General features: G+C 46.8%; 1 protein-coding gene across 6 annotated transcripts in view; it reads left to right on the top strand.

The window, feature by feature from the left end:
- Positions 1–1803: 1803 nt before the first annotated feature.
- The window catches only part of Slc6a4 (solute carrier family 6 member 4), a 33549-nt gene continuing 19890 nt past the window's right edge, over positions 1804–15462 (top strand). The window contains exons 1-3 of one of the 6 annotated variants that reach the window (XM_058580069.1): positions 1804–2060; positions 9634–9686; positions 14968–15420. In XM_058580069.1, the coding sequence (XP_058436052.1) occupies positions 15078–15420 (343 nt within the window). In that variant the 5' untranslated portion in view covers positions 1804–2060; positions 9634–9686; positions 14968–15077. The other 5 variants (XM_046446990.2, XM_058580068.1, XM_046446991.2 and 2 more) reach the window with 5 other exon arrangements.

Genomic DNA, 15462 nt, shown 5'->3' with positions numbered 1-15462 from the left:
AAAGGTGCAGGATGTGGGACTCTGATGTCCTTTTCAGCATGCCCCTCTACCCAGGAGCAAAAGGGGAGGAGACACTCTTGGGAGGTTCCACCCTGGGCCCCAGACCCTGGGAGGAAAGGGCACAGTAGGAGGGGCCACTTATCACCACAGGGAAGGCATAAGCAGGAAAGCCTGGTGTGGCTGGGTGGGAAGGGACAGAGCCTAGAAAGGTCAGGAGTGGTGAGGTCAAGTTATGTGAGAATGTGAACAGTGTTAAAAAGTCATGTCGGGAAAGAAAGAAAAAAAAAAAGGCCATGTCTAGACAGCATAAGGGACAGATGGGGTGGAGACCAGTGTCCTTAGCCAGAAGCAAAGTCATCCCCAATGCCTCCTTCAGCTTTGGTCCACTTGCTCCCCTGTCTGCCCTGCCTCCTCCTTCAAGATGCTGTTATATCCGTGCAGCGCCTGGTCTGCACAGCACTTATGCATTCATTGAAGAAGTGGAAGGATGCAGCAGGTCACTGTGTTCAAATGACTGTTGGAGCAGCCCAGTGCGGAGCCTGTCACCTGCGGACTTGATTAGGACATGAAATACCCAAGCCTGCCCAGGTCCCCAGCCTCAATTTGTTCCCCTGAGCACCAGGCAGTTAGTTCCCCAAGGCATCTTGGTGCTCTGGGAATGCTTTCAAATCTTTGCAGTCCCCTCCCTGGTGTCTAGGTGGCACCAAAACCCTGTGCTGATCCCTCTCCTTGCTGAGCTCCCCACACCTGCAGACAGTTGTCCTTGGTCCTTCCTGGTGCCTGTTCAGCTCAGCTGGGCGCTCTGGGCTTTCTGGGTTTAGTTCCCCCCATGTGCCAAGGGGCTGCAGCTTTCCTGAAACTGCAAACTTGTTATTTTTACTTTGTTTTTGGCTTTGATTTCACTGCAGTATCCCCTGGCCTCCTCCTATTGGGAGAAGTAAGCTGATTGGTTGGTCCCAACCATGACATCTCTGCACAAATCAAGTACTTCATCTGTACTTTAAAATTTTTACATAATTTTAGCAAAAAACTAATATGATAACAGTAAGTTTTTTAAATTAGCAAAACAACATATGCATGTGGTTCAAAAACAATGGGCTCAGGCTGGGGGTGTGACTCAGTGGTAGAGGACTTGCCTAGCACATGTGAGGCACTGGGTTCAATCCTTAGAGCCACATAAAAATAAATAAATAAAATAACAAAGGTGTCCAAAACATTTTAAAGGGGGGGGGGTCTCCTCTTAAAACCCTTGAGATAATTCAACTATTGAAGTAGCCTGATCCTTGTCGAAAACCACGGGCGTTTCTGCAGATCAGCCCGTGTGCTCTCTGTTTGAAAACTGCTTGGAGCTGTAGCTGGTTAACGAAAGGAAAGCGTCTTCCATTCATTCTGCAAGTATTTACTGCGTGCAGCTGCAGGGGGCTCCGAGTTGGCAGAGGAGTTAAGACGAGGAGGCCCCCCCTGGCTGAGCTCACGTCCCATCAGTGGAGCCAAGTGCCGTGAAGTCTTGGGAAAAGAAATGAGGCAGGACTCATCGGGATGGGGATGATGGGGAAGAGTTGGTGGTCAAGAAAAATCGTTCTAAGAGAAAACCTAGACGCTACTTTGGGAGGATTTAGAAGTGGAGCAGCCCCACGCCCCGCAAGATTCAAGAGTAGACACCTCGAGTCCTTCGCTCTGCTCTGCCCGCTACCAGCCCCCCTCGGGTCCCTCGCGGCTGAGGGCACTGCGAGTGAGTGTGATGGGTGGGGGGATGTCCGTCCCCTCCCACGGCTGGGGTTGCATGGGCGCCCCAGACTCTCCCTCTGTCTAAGAGGAGCGCCCAGCTGCGGCTGCGGTGAAACATAAAGTTTATTCGCTTCAAAGTGACGCAAAAAATTCTTAAACAGCTCTTTGGCAGCGGCTATCTAGAGATCAGACCATGTGAGGGGCCGAGAGTACAAATAGTGCGGCGCGGGCGCCGCTGCTCACAGGCATAGCTGCTGCCCTAGTGCCTCGAGGGCGCGAGGGTCGCACCGCCTCCCCAGCGCTGTACCAGCCTCCCCACGCCCAGCCGGCAGGTGGGTCCGCTTTTCTTTTTGCCTCTGATCTCGGTTTCTTTCCAGAACCCCTCCCTTGCCTGGAGCGGAGCCGTCGTGCAGCTGAGCTCTCTGGTCCTGCTGAGGCGCTCCGGGCGGTGCGCGCCTGCCTCCCGCACCCTCCATTCTAACCAAGACAAGTGCCACTCGCAGATACACCCGAGGAGAGGGTAGTGTGGAGCGCGTCTGTGGGCTGCAGGCGCTTTGGAGGGCTTCTTTGTCTATTGCTTGCGGAGGCTCAGCGAGCGCTTGAGCTCAAGCTGGAAGACCAGGTAAAGATGGTCTTTAAAAAGCAAAGTGCTGTCCTGCGCATAGGGAAAAGTTGTAGTTTTAACCCGTGGTTTTATATTTGATCTTTACTTTGCTGCCATCGCGTGCAGGTGGCTTTATGCAAACGCATTTGTGCAGGGAGAGTTCTGGTTGACACAAATGCCCAAATATCTAGAGAAATCTTTGAGTGATACTTAAGTGGGCCGAGTCTCCGTGCGCTTGGTTGGTTTCGCTGGCAGAGCTGGTTGCTGGCTCTGATACTCACAGGCCATTCAGAATTTATAAGAAACTCCAACGGGCTGATCTACATGGCTAAAATGCACAGCCATCAGTTGCTTGAAGAATGTGTACGTTCAAATTTGTTCTGAAAAGGCTCTCAGGAGCTGACGAATGCTAAGGAGCAGATTTCCTTTTGCACTGAGGCTTTTCTTATTGAATTGTTCCTTTTCCAGTTGGAGTTTCTAAAGAATTGGAGAGGGAGAGGATTTCTAAGAGTCAGACATTACAAAAGCTCGTGTGTATGTATTTTTATAATCAATTTTTTTGTCCAGAAAAATGAACCAGGTCAATGGATTATTTATGAGCCTGCTAGCTCTCATCATAGTAAGACGAGATCAAATATTTAATGTGTTTTGCCTTCAGTTACATAGAAAAAATGTCTAAGATGACAACGTTGGGATTTGTGTTTAGTGAAAGGGAGGAGAGCTAGGGGCAGTGATAGTGTCATGGAGTGTAGGAGTGCAAGGAAACACATGGCTTTGACTCTTTGTCCCATAGCTTGCTATTGTGTGGAGATGCTGCTGCCTGAAGACTCCGGGTTTTTGTCCCACAGGAGGGGGGGGGGGTGGAGATGACTGTTCAGTATGGAAGAGAGGCAGGTTTTTCTGTAGCATGTGAAAATGTACCTTTAAAAAAAATATTTTTGCAATGCCAGGGAAGGAATCCAGGACCTCTTGCATGTTAACCACATGCTCTACCACTGAGCTCCACTAAAAGAAGTGGGTTTGTATATCTGAGCTAGAAGTTACACCTCTGAAATGCATTAGATGAATCACCACAATGTGTGGGGATTTTGGATTATTGTGAGAGAGAAAAAAGGAAAAAAAAATGGTTTGCTGGATTGGGTGTAGGTTTTTTTTTTTTCTTTTTTCACTGAATTTACGAGCGGATTGAAACTACTCATTAAATCAAAAGTCCCAGAAATACTCTGGTGATCCACCCAGGACATTTCAGAGATGTAACTACCAGCCCAGCTATTCAAACCCATTTCTTTCCGTTTCCTTATTTACGAAATACACATAGGACATGTAGGAGTGGGGAGAACAGATAATGTTGAAGTTGTAATGGAATCTCCACGGCCTCCAAATTTCCTCTTGGGGAGATTTTCAGGGACATCTGAGCATTTTGATGAAACCTGGAGAGGCATGTGGAGGGTTTCACAAATGGGTGGGGTTACTGGAATGAGGATTGTGGCTCCAGGGGATTAGGAGCATGGGTTGGGCTCTGTCTGGCAGGCTTGCAAAACACCTTGAGTGAATCCACCAAAGAGAAACACAGGTAATTCCAAGAAATTAAACCAGTTCGTGGCAGTAGCCACTTCTTAATACTTGTCAAATAATTTGAGAGCACAGAAAGCAGGACTGCCTGAGGCAAAGTTGCATTTTATTTTGGCATTTTGAATCAACAGGATGTGGTCATGACTTGACTCCTTTCCTAAAGTTGCCTGGATGGCCAAAGGGAAAATGATGCAGTCATTTTTTGGTTGAGAAGGCAACCGGAGCCTTAGTTATTCCCAGTAATAGACCCAGCTCCTCTGGGTCTCATGATCTTCAGCTGCAAATGGCAGGGAGGAACAGGGGGTGCCTATGTAGCGTGATGATATGCTTCAACTCATTCTGCAACTGTGGTCATAATTTCTGTGCTCAGGAAAACGTGAGCTGTCTGGCTCAGAGGCACACACACCTGTAATCCCAGAAACTTAGCGAGGTTGAGGCAGGAGAATCCCAAGTTTGAGGCCAGCTTCAGCAATTTAGGGAGACCCTGCCTCAAAATAAGAAAGAAGGGTGGGTTGTAGCTCAAGGGCAAAGTGCCCCTGGAATTCAATCGCCAGTATAAAGAACAAACAAGGGCTGGGGATGTAGCTCAGTTGCTAGAGTGCTTGTCTCGTGTGCACAAAGCCCTGGGTTGGATCCCCAGCACCACACACACACACACACACACACACAAAAGAAGGAACGAACAAACAAAACAAAATATGAGCTATAATATATGAGCTGTAATAATGGTACAAGAGTGCCCAAGGGCTTGGACTCTACCCAGATGTTGCTATCTAGTTAGGGATGTCTGGAGATCTGCTCAGGTTTGATAAGAAGGCAAAGACTTGTCATACTCTGACATGTGGAAATTAAATACTGTGCCTCAACCATGCCCAGCCAATAGGGGTCCAAGTTCCCAGACTCCCCTAAAACCCTTTGCAAGATGCCTAGGGCGTAGTGCCATAGAAATGGCCTCCACGTGCACAGATTTGGATTGTGCCCATTCTCTGTCCCATTCCCTGAGCTGTCACCAACCAGTCACAGTTCTCTGAGGTCTTCGGTATTTGGTGGCACAGGCATGAGTATGGAGACCAACATTTGATAAAAGCCTCTGTCTCTTCATACTTGAAGCAAGTACTACACACAGATTACCCCTGTTCTTATGGGGAGTCACTGTCTGTGTTCCCAGTGGTAAGAGCACCTTAAGGAAATAAAATTGACATCTTTCTAGGAGAGGTCAGGTTGAAAATACATGAAACTAACCTTTTATTTTGGCATTTTGAATCAACAGGATGTGGTCATGACTTGAGTCCTTTCCTAATGTCACCTGTATGGCCAAAAAGAAAACAGTCATTTTTGGTATACTGTGTATCTAGGGTTGGCACAAGACCCGCCATGGGCCATGTTATTTTTCTACTCTGTGTGCTGCCCCCACCCCAAGTCCTGGGGATTGTACCCAGGGGTGCTCTACCGCTGAGCCATGTCCCTAGCCCTTTGTTTATTTGTTTGGAGATGGGGTCTTGCTAAATTGCCCAGACCTGCTTCAAACTTGTGATCCTCCTGCTTCAGCCCCCCCAAATAGCTGGGATTCCAGGCATATGCCACCACACCCAGCTGGGCTGCATCCCAGAGGTCATTTATGCAGAGATCTGGAGATCTTGTACTGTCTTTAGAAATGCTCTTGCGTGAGTAATGTCTCTGCAGGGTATTCCCTTAAGCCTGACACTCCCCCTCCCCATCTTTTTTTTTAGCTTCTGGTGACTGGAAAGATGAATGCTCATTTACTAAATGTCAACAACATGCTTTTAAACTGAGCAAGTGTCTTCCCAGCCCTGCGCCTAACAAGGTGACAAAATGAGTGGAGATAAAGGCTGCTGTGAGGTGTGAGGCTGTAGGCCCCCTTGTTATTTTCTTCTTTCCTTCAGCTACCCTGGAACCTGGCAGTAGCTCCCTAGCTCCCACCCACCCCTGGACCAAGGGGACTTGTTAATGGGTATTTAAGCCCTTGATTTTTAAACTCACAACAGGACAGACCTCCATTAATCCCAGAAGCCCCTGGACTGCACAACCAGAGATGCACTCCAGAGACACGGAGACATGGAGATGATGTCCCAGGGTCCCCAGGCACGACAAGAGACAGATGGCAAAAGGGAGGGTCTCCTGGGGTCCTGAGAGCCAGTTCTTCATGTAATCATTTGAGGTAGGGAGGGCAGAGGTAAAAGAAGAGTTGTGACAGGCCAGGTGGTGACCTGGAAGAGCACTTCCCAGTGGCTCAGGAAAGAGCCAGCTGGGTGCTCTGGGAGAATCCAGAGCCACAGGTTTGGTGGACACCTGCAGAAGGGCCATCAGTGGGTCTTTGCCACCTAGCATTTTTGTGTGGTCTTTTGGAGCATAGTCAAGGAAAAAAAAAAAAGAGCATTTTATTTCCTTTGTTACTGACCTGCTGAATAAAATAAACTGACTGACTTTCCTCTAAGGGAATTTTCCCTTCCAAGGAGAGGCCTATAATTAGAGAGTGGGAGAGCCAGCAAGATCTTGAAGGTGAAGGGAGGTGACTGGGCGGTGGCTCTCAGGGTACAGGCCTAGAACTTGCCTTTCCTGGCATGGACTCTTTTCTCTCTCCCCACTAGTCCTGGAGCCAGTGCCTTAAAAATGCTAATCAAATTATCTGGCTCTTTCTCTTGTTTTGGAGGAAAAGAGCTGCGTGGAGGGAAAAGGAGGCAAGAGGCTGGGAGGGGAGGGGAGGGGAAGGGAGTAGAGTGGAGAGGAGCGGAGCCATTCTGTGGGACCGCTGGGAGTTTCCAGCACTGGTCCAGGCACTAGAATTATATTTCTCCTCCCACTTATTTATTTGAAGAAATTTTGAACAAAAAAATCAGATAAATCATCCAGTTTCACCAGTTGTTCAGGCAGTTGCTCTAATTATACATATATCTATTTTCGCATATGTAACAGAAAATTTGACATGTTATTTATAATATGTAATTATATATAATTTCCATATTTGTATATATGCATTTTTGCTGAACGTTTGAGAGTTTACAGACGTCCAGTTACTTTACCGCGTGCCTCTCCTAAAAATAAGGACCTCTCTTAAATAATCGTACCCCCATTATCATACCAGGGAAACATCCATACAAAACTGTTATGGAATATACAGGTCAAATTTCCCCTGTTGTCTCAATGGTGTCCTTTTGAGTTTATGGGGTTACTATTTGAGATTGTAAACTGCTAGGCGTCAGAATTATTTCTTGCCTTCCTTTGAGTGCACAGTGGGAACCAGATCAATGCTGTGTAATAAAGAACTGATTTTTTTCCATGAATATTCCCTAACTATGCGACTCACTGTACATTCAGAATTTATTTATTTTTTTGTGGGGGGAGGCATACCAAAGATTGAACCCAGGGCACTTAACCATATTTTATTTTGAGACGGGGTCTCCCTAAATTGCAGAAGCTGGCTTTGAACTTAAGATCCTCAGCCTCCAGAGCCACTGGGATTAAAGGTGTGCATCCTCGCACCCACTACATTTCAGAATTTCTTGACCTAAGAATACAGGCACTTTCTAGCAGTCACGTACAAATCTTCACTCACCTTATAGCTAAAGAGGTGCCATATGGAGTCTCCATGTCACCCCAATTCTGAAGTTCCCCCTCCTCTAGCAGCCACTTTCCCTCCTCTGTCTCCCCACTTCCTTCTCCCTGCAGGACTAAGAAATGTGCCTGGTTTCCCTTTCCTCCTCACCACTTACCTTTTATTTTGTTTTTGGTACTGGGGATTGAAACCAAAGACACTCTACTGCTGAACCACTTCCCTAGTGCCACCCCACCCACCCACCCCCTTTATTTTTTATCATGAAATGTGGTCTAAGTTTCTCAGGCTGGCTCAGATTTGTGATCCTCCTGCCTCAACTTCCCCACCTGCTGGGATTACAGGCATGTGCCACAGTGCCCAGAAAATTAGTTGTGTAATATACTTGTATTGAAGAAACAAAGCTGTGTTTGGAAATGCTCCTATTAATTACACAAATTACACCTTCTAAACATTCTTTTATTATTTTGATAATGTAAGTCACGGCTGGGAGTGTAGCTCATGCATTTGCCTAGCATGAGCAAGGCCCTGGGTTCCATTCCCAGTATGGCAAAAGGGAAGGGGAAAAAAAGTGACATGCCTAATCTTACCATATCACTTTGCATTAAGTTTCCTGTCTCTTTCCCTGTCTTGTCCACATTTAAATATGTTACCAAGACAGAATAAAAGCAGTTTTGTTTTCTGCAACAATTTTTAAGTTAAATAGAATAAGAAAAATTCATGCCATCAATTTCTAAAGCCCTTAACTGGCCTAGATGACACCTTCGAGGAATCTGATAGTTTCTCTGCATCCTTGCCCTTAAATTTAATATTCCTCAAGACCCAGAAAGAAGAGTAATAAATAGATGCTTCTGTCCATTTCATCGCCACCCCTCCCCTGCTGTTTGGTGGGGCTTCATCCTGTGTCCTTCAGCTTTCGCTTTTGATGCCTCCGTTTCTGACAATGGTTTCTGTGGGTAGTAAGTATATTCCAAGAGCCAAAGAACCAAGTCACAAATGAACATTTGGAATCCAGACTGTTGCTGGGTGTGCCTGGCTGGTTCAAAGTCTGAAAGAACAGCCCTGGCTCATTCTTTTATCCTCCGTGCGCCAGTCTTTTCCAGTCCTGAGTCTGTGAAGTCATGGCTGTGGCAGCCCCCCTCCTCCACCATCATCTCCCCATCTCCTGATGGGGGAGGCGGGAGGCACAGGGCCCCTTGGGATGGGACCTGGCCACATTTGACATAGACCCAGGAAGAGGAAGAGTGGTGCCTGGCCCAAAGTTCAGGTCTATGGCATCAAAGAGCATCCTGCTCAGAAAACCAGGAACGGGTCCCTGTGCAGAGCCCTGCTGCACAAATGCCAGGCTTTCAGGCACAAAGATGTGTGACCCAGGCCCCTGTTTCCAGGGGAACACAAAACAAATATACATAGAAGGATAACTGGTGACAGTGCTAATCAACGTTGTGTGGCAAATGAGAAATTATACAGGATCAGGAGAGACATCTTGGGCTGAGGTGTTAAGAGAAAGCTTCATGGAGGAAGCCAAGCCTCAGAGGAAGCTGGGTGGGGGTGTAGAAGGTGTGTTCTAAGGTTCATGGAACCCTGAGTAGTCTGCTGAGGCACTTGTGAAAAGTGCAGATGCTTGCTGGGTGCAGTGGCACATGCCTATAATCCCAGCGGCTCAGGAGGCTGAGACAGGGGATTGCAAATTCAAAGCCAGCCTCAGCAACTTAGTGAAGCCCTGTCTCAAAATATAAAAAGAGCTGGGGATGTGGCTTAGTGGGGATGTGGCTTAAGCACCCCTGGGCTCAACCCCTTGTACCCAAAAAATAAATAAAGGTAAGTGCAGATGCCTGGCACCCCACAGATCTCTTGAGAACAAGACCAGTCTCTGGGAGAAAAGCCGGTGGGCCAGTGATGTGTTGTTTTCAAGTTTTCCAGGTGACCCTAAGCCCCTGATTGACAGGAGCTGCAGGGACCAGTGAGGCCCAATTGACTGGACTGTTAAGTGGAAAGTAGAATGGGTAGCATGTGTGTGGTGGTGGAAATGAAGTGACCCACTGTTGTTTATTGATGCTTTCGTGTACTAGAAGCTAAGTTAAGCATTTATCATACTTTTATAATCCCCACAACAGCCCTGACCAAGTTCAAATATTAACCATCTGCTTTCCAACAGGATGAACTGGAGGCTCAGAGAGATTAAGTGACCTACCCAAAGTCTCACAACCAGTAAGTGGTGGATCTGGGATTTCAGTGCAGATCTGTGAAACAGAAAGGAGAGTTCTGGGTTGTGGACACACAGAACTATCACTGAATGACTCAGGAAGTCAGTTAATCTAGGCTTGGCTATTCATGCTCATTGGAAAAGAATTATTCATGCCCATTTATGCCAAATTCATTTCTTTTTATGAAAGTCTGAATAATCCGTTGTACTTTTTGGCCAGCCTCTCAGTGATCTAGACCCATCATGGACGACTAGTCCTCTAGACTGGACACTCTGTGCAGACAAGCTCAGAGCTCCTATTTTCTCCTCAGCCAGGCAGAGAAAGTTCTGAAAAGATTTTTCTTTCCTCATGGTAACTGGCCCAAATAGCCCTGAGGACTTTACCCTATTTAATTCCTCTCCAAAAAATAAAAAATAAAACTGACTCTCATGAGGAATCCTCTGGAGGAGGTGATGGCTGGGATAGTAGAGTTCATGTCTTTCCTGTATGTCCAAAACACAAGCAGATTTTCTCAAACCCCTTGATCGATAGCCCAAGTCTATTTTGCTTGAAAGGCAAGCCAAGGGCCACCATGACTTGTGACCTGTGATGCCACACACCTTGGAGACAGCAGCCCTCTGACAGGTACAAATGCAGCCTCTGCTTTATCCAGTGGAGCCTGTGATGACGAATCAAGTAAACTCCAAGGTCTTGGGACAGAAACTTCAAGGTAGCACCTGGGAGATTAGTTGAACCTGAGGGCTGCTTTGGAGCTGGAAATATGGGGCATCTCAGCATGCTGCAGCAGGCATGGGGATATGTCCACAGGGCACACGCCACAGCTCTTAGAGGAAGCATGGGCCAGGGCATTGCTTTGCTTGTCCTGCAATCTGCCTGCCTTTCCAGATTTGGCCTTGTACTGTGAATTCCATGAAGGCAGGACTGTGCCTGTTCTGTGGGCGAGCAGCAGGGCTTTGTTGGGTTACTCCTTCTCCGCGGCAGGGGGCCAGGTTCAGCGTTCACTGCGCAGGAGGCATCAGAGCTCTGTAATTCCTATCATCTTTGGATGCCTCGGGAACTTTGGACTCCCTCTGCATAGAGAATGCAAATTGCCACTTGGTTTGATGACCTGTAATTAATCTTATCTCAGTGTTCAACCCATACTTCACGCTGGGGTTTTGTTTTGTTTTGGAAAATGGAAATCCAGTATCCTGAGATGTGAATTCACTTTGCTCTTGACACATGAAGTCAAAGTACAAAATTTCTATAGCGTCCAACAGAAAAACAGTCAACGGGCATTTCCAAGGGGCTAGGTGGTTTTATGACTAATCGTCATAATTACTCCTTCGGTTACTGGTTCCCCTGGCTACAGAGACAGTTGTGTGGAAACAGGAATGGAGATTTGATCACAAATTTAAATAGAATAGAAACAATTCTCCCCCCCACACACACCCCACAAACTCGTGGGAGGGAATAGAGTGAATTAGCCAAGAGGAAGCTGGAGTGTGAAGAGAAAGTTAATCATGACTGTCTTGGGGTCTACTGCACCACGGAGCTGCACACCTCAGGTGTGGAAACCTGGGAGAAGGTCAGGTTGCTGTCCCACACTGCCTTGGGTATTCATGCACCATTCACAGCCTGTCCCCTGCTTCAGCCTGGGGCTATAGTGTCCATTCAAGTTTCAAAGGAAAGCTTTGGGGGCTTTTTCTGGCCCTGGAGAAACTCAAAAGCTACCTGGAGGAGGTCACAGTTATAATTCTGACCTCCTTTGCCATCTTCCTACCCAGCAGGATAAAAATATCTTTTAAAAAAGAAAGCTTTCAAGAGCGCATTCAGAAACCTTCTTATCAACTCGTACTTCTGAATACCTGAGCCAGCCTGCTCTCAACCATTGTTATCTGCTGGTCTGCGTAGAAATGGCCCGTGAGGGTTCAGCAGAATCACAAAACTGGGAAAGGAGTCCTGGCAACACAGCTAGGAAGGAGCCTGTCAACAGGGGCCCAGGCCCGTGTCCTCTGCTCCTGGCCCACCAGATTCACAACTAGGAGTTTGTCTCCTTTAACTGGGAGAAGAAGGGAAATGAAGAAAAGGAGATGTGTGTTTCCTGTTTGGTGGTTTCAAGTGACTCACTTTTTTTTGTATCCCAAATTCTGTGATCAAGGATGGGAGCACAGTAGGAAAACCCCAGAAAGCAAAGCTGAACAGGGAGAGCCCAGTGTTTGGAGACAGGCAGCCTAAAGTCATGGGTTGTCTGAAGGATGCTCTTAACAGGCATGATTTTTCTTATTTTTACCAAGTTAAAAAGTGCTGCGGGGTATTTCAGGAAACTGGCTCAGAACAAATAGAGGAGAGAGTATTATTCTTCCAGGAGCTGCTCATCAGAGTTGTGAAGCAATCAAGATCAGATGCCTTACGGGGCTGAGGACCCTGGAAAACACACATTGCTCTCACCCCCCATCCACCAACCCACATGTGTTTTCCACCCTCCCTGCAGGATGCCCTGAGGGAGAAAATAAATGAAATCTAGAACAAATGGTTTGGCTGCTAAGGAGGGAAGGTAATGAGTCACAGCTGTGACTGAGATGGACCATGTTTCCCCCTTGGGTTTAAATGGGTGGAAAGTGGCAGTGTTGAAGTGGGAAGAAGTTCCTACAGAAAACTTCAGGGGATGGAGGAAGAAAGAGCAAGGCCTGGCAGGCTCTGTCAGCTGAGTGCCACCTGGCCACCTGTGGGGAAGCTCTTGATCCCTGCCATTGGGTCTTCAGGTTCTTCCATGTTTAGTGTGGAAAACATGTCACTGATGTAGGCCAGAGTGAGAACAGAGGCCTTCTCAACACCACCAAAGACTGCCAAGTTCAGGTTTAACTTAGCTATGTATTTAAGAAACCTTGACATCTCATCAATGCTCTCTTAAAAAAAAAAAAAAAAAATCCCTTGGCCTGGGAGAATGAGACAGTGTATGGTTAGTGATTTAGCTCAGTGATACAAAGTGTGTCTAGCATGTTCAAGGCCCTGGGTTCAATTCCAAAAGGAAAGAAAGAAAAAAGGAAGAAAACAGGTTTAGTTGAGGTCCCAAGGACGTGGAGAGAGACTCAGCAGCATGAACACAATGAGGTTTTCTTTCTTTCTTTTTTTTTTTTTTAATTTGTTGTGGTTGTTGGGGTGGAACCCAGAGCCTGCTCATGCTAGGTAAGCAATCTACCACTGAGCACCTCCCCATAATTTTTTGTTTTAAGACAGAGTCTCACTAAATTACCCAGGCTGGCCTCCAACTTGTGAACCTTCTGCCTCAGCCTCCTGAGTAGCTGAGATTACAGGTGTCCACCACCACACCTGGCTTAGAATGAGGTTTTATTTAGATTGCTCTGTCAGAAGTTTATATTCTCCTCCATGGTGTTTGCTCCCTTGAGTCTGGGGTGTGGTAGGTAGGCAAGGGCCAAACAGCTGGATAGGATAGAACGTTTACCCACTTTACACACACACACACACACACACACACACACACACACACACCCTCACTACACAGAGCTGATTTATCTCTCAGTGCTTTAGATATTTTTGGTAACAATAAATCCCTTTAAAATGTTTATTTTCCACTTTACAAATAAAAAAGAAACCAAGGAACACAAAAACCCTAATTACTTTCATCCCTTGGTGTTCATGTCTAATCTTTGCCAATATTTATGTCCATAGTCATCACTGTGAAGTTATTACTTTGTGTTCTAATTTTCAACTGTTTTTGTCTTTTTTTTTTTTTTTAACCAGGGATTGAACCCAGGAGCTTTACTACTGAGCTACATCTGCAGCTGTATCTGCAGCTGTTTTTTGTTTTGTTTTGTTTGTTTTTTTTTTAATTTTGAGACAGGGTTTTGCTAGTTGCTTAGGGCCTTGCTGAGTGGCTGAGGCTGACCTTAAACTTGCAATCCTCCTGTCTCAGCCTCCGAGTTACTGGGATTATAGTTGTGCTCATCTTATCTTCACATTTGTATGTATAGATAAGTCAGAGTCACAGAAAGCCCCAAATAGGTAGGTAGGAGACATACACTTGCCATTTTTAGCCTCTAGCCCATCTCTCACTGTTGGATTTGGAAGGTTGATGTGGGATCTCTGCAGCAGAGATGTGAATAGTGCTTACTGTCCATTTCTACAAAGGTATGATATGATCTAAGGAGAAACATGTTTCAACTTCCAATCTGTTTCAAGAGTTTGAAAGCTCAGGCCTAGAAGAAACCAAGTGAGCTGGGAGGTCTTGGCTGCTTGCAACTTTATAATAGGTCATAGGTGTAAAGTCCAAAAGGGCTCAGATTTCTTTCTACCCACGTTGGCCATCTCAGACCTCAGTCCAGAGGAGAGCAGAGCTGCATCCACTGCACCCTGGCCCCGGGAACTAAAAAAAAGGCCTAGGCCACCCTGGCCCCATGGGGGCACACCAGCCTCAGTGAACTGCATGCTTTTCTCTCTGGCTCTCCAAGTGAGAGGGAGCCTGCCTGCCCTGTCACTGTTGCAGAGTGACTAGGGGCTTGGCCACAAGAGTTGCTGGGTAGGTAGCAAGAAGATGAATGGTGAGCAGTGGAGCTAATTACAGCCTAGTGAGACCTGCAGAGGCATAATGGGAAGGCTGAAGAGCCAAGCACTGTGGACTGAACACCAGAGGCCACAAGGATCTGCTTTCCAGACCTGGGTAAAAGAAGAGTGAAAAAGCCCGCAGCCAAGGATCTCGGGGTATTTCACTAAGTGTGGCCTTTAGCCTCTGTCCTTTGCTCTTTGGCTTTTTAGATCATATCTAAACAAACTATGGGGTGAAATTCTGGCCCCTCAAAGTGAAGCAAGTGCTTTTTCATAAGTAGAGCCTGGGTGAATATTGGTGATATGCTTCTTTTTTTTTTTTTTTGTACCAGGGATTGAACCAAGGCACACTAAACCACTGACCCACATCCCCAGCCCTTTTTTATTTTTTATGTGAAATGGTCTAGCTAAGTTGCTGAGGCTGGCTTTGCACTTGAAATCTGCCTGCCTCAACCTCCAAGCTGCTGGTCTTCCAGGTGTGTGCCACCCTGCCTGGACGGTGATATGCTGTATTTGTTCTGTTGTTTCCTTTCAGGTTTCTTGATTGTGATTTGCTGCCTGTACAGGTTGGAAAATGGAGTTGATTTGATTGACTCTTGTACAGCAAATAGACAGGCTCACATTTAACTGGTGCATTATAATCCCATTTTCTAATGTGTAAGAAATACAGTGCATTAATACCAAAGACAAGCACAAGGCCTAATTTTTTTCTCTCCTTTCTCTCTGTGCCTTTCCAGCAGAGCTCTCAAACCTGCCACCATAAAGCTCTGAGGAGATCCACAAACCCAAACAGCAAGACTCCTTCCGGTCCTTGGCAGATGGGCAGCAGGATTATTTACTAACCTGCAGAATGGAGACCACGCCCTTGAATTCTCAGAAGGTGCTGTCAGCCTGTAAGGATGGAGAGGATTGTCAGAAAAATGGAGTGTTGCAGAAGGGTGTCCCCACCACAGAGGAAAGAGCTGAGTCTGGCCAAAGGTCCAATGGGTACTCTGCAGTTCCGAGCCCTAGCGCAGGAGATGATACTCCTCACTCTATGCCAGCTGCCACCACCACCCTAATGGCAGAGGTTCATCAGGGGGAACGGGAGACCTGGGGCAAGAAGATGGATTTCCTCCTCTCAGTCATTGGTTATGCTGTGGACCTGGGCAATGTCTGGCGTTTTCCCTACATATGCTACCAGAATGGAGGAGGTCAGTATCACAGCCACAAACGGGGTGGGCTGTAGATCCTCA

The sequence above is a fragment of the Marmota monax genome, unplaced genomic scaffold, assembly GCF_021218885.2.
Source record: "Marmota monax isolate L192 unplaced genomic scaffold, Marmota_monax_Labrador192_F-V1.1 WCK01_AAM20220418_F8-fsc00138, whole genome shotgun sequence".
Lineage (NCBI taxonomy): Eukaryota > Metazoa > Chordata > Mammalia > Rodentia > Sciuridae > Marmota > Marmota monax.
This window is presented reverse-complemented; position numbering and strand designations above follow the sequence as displayed.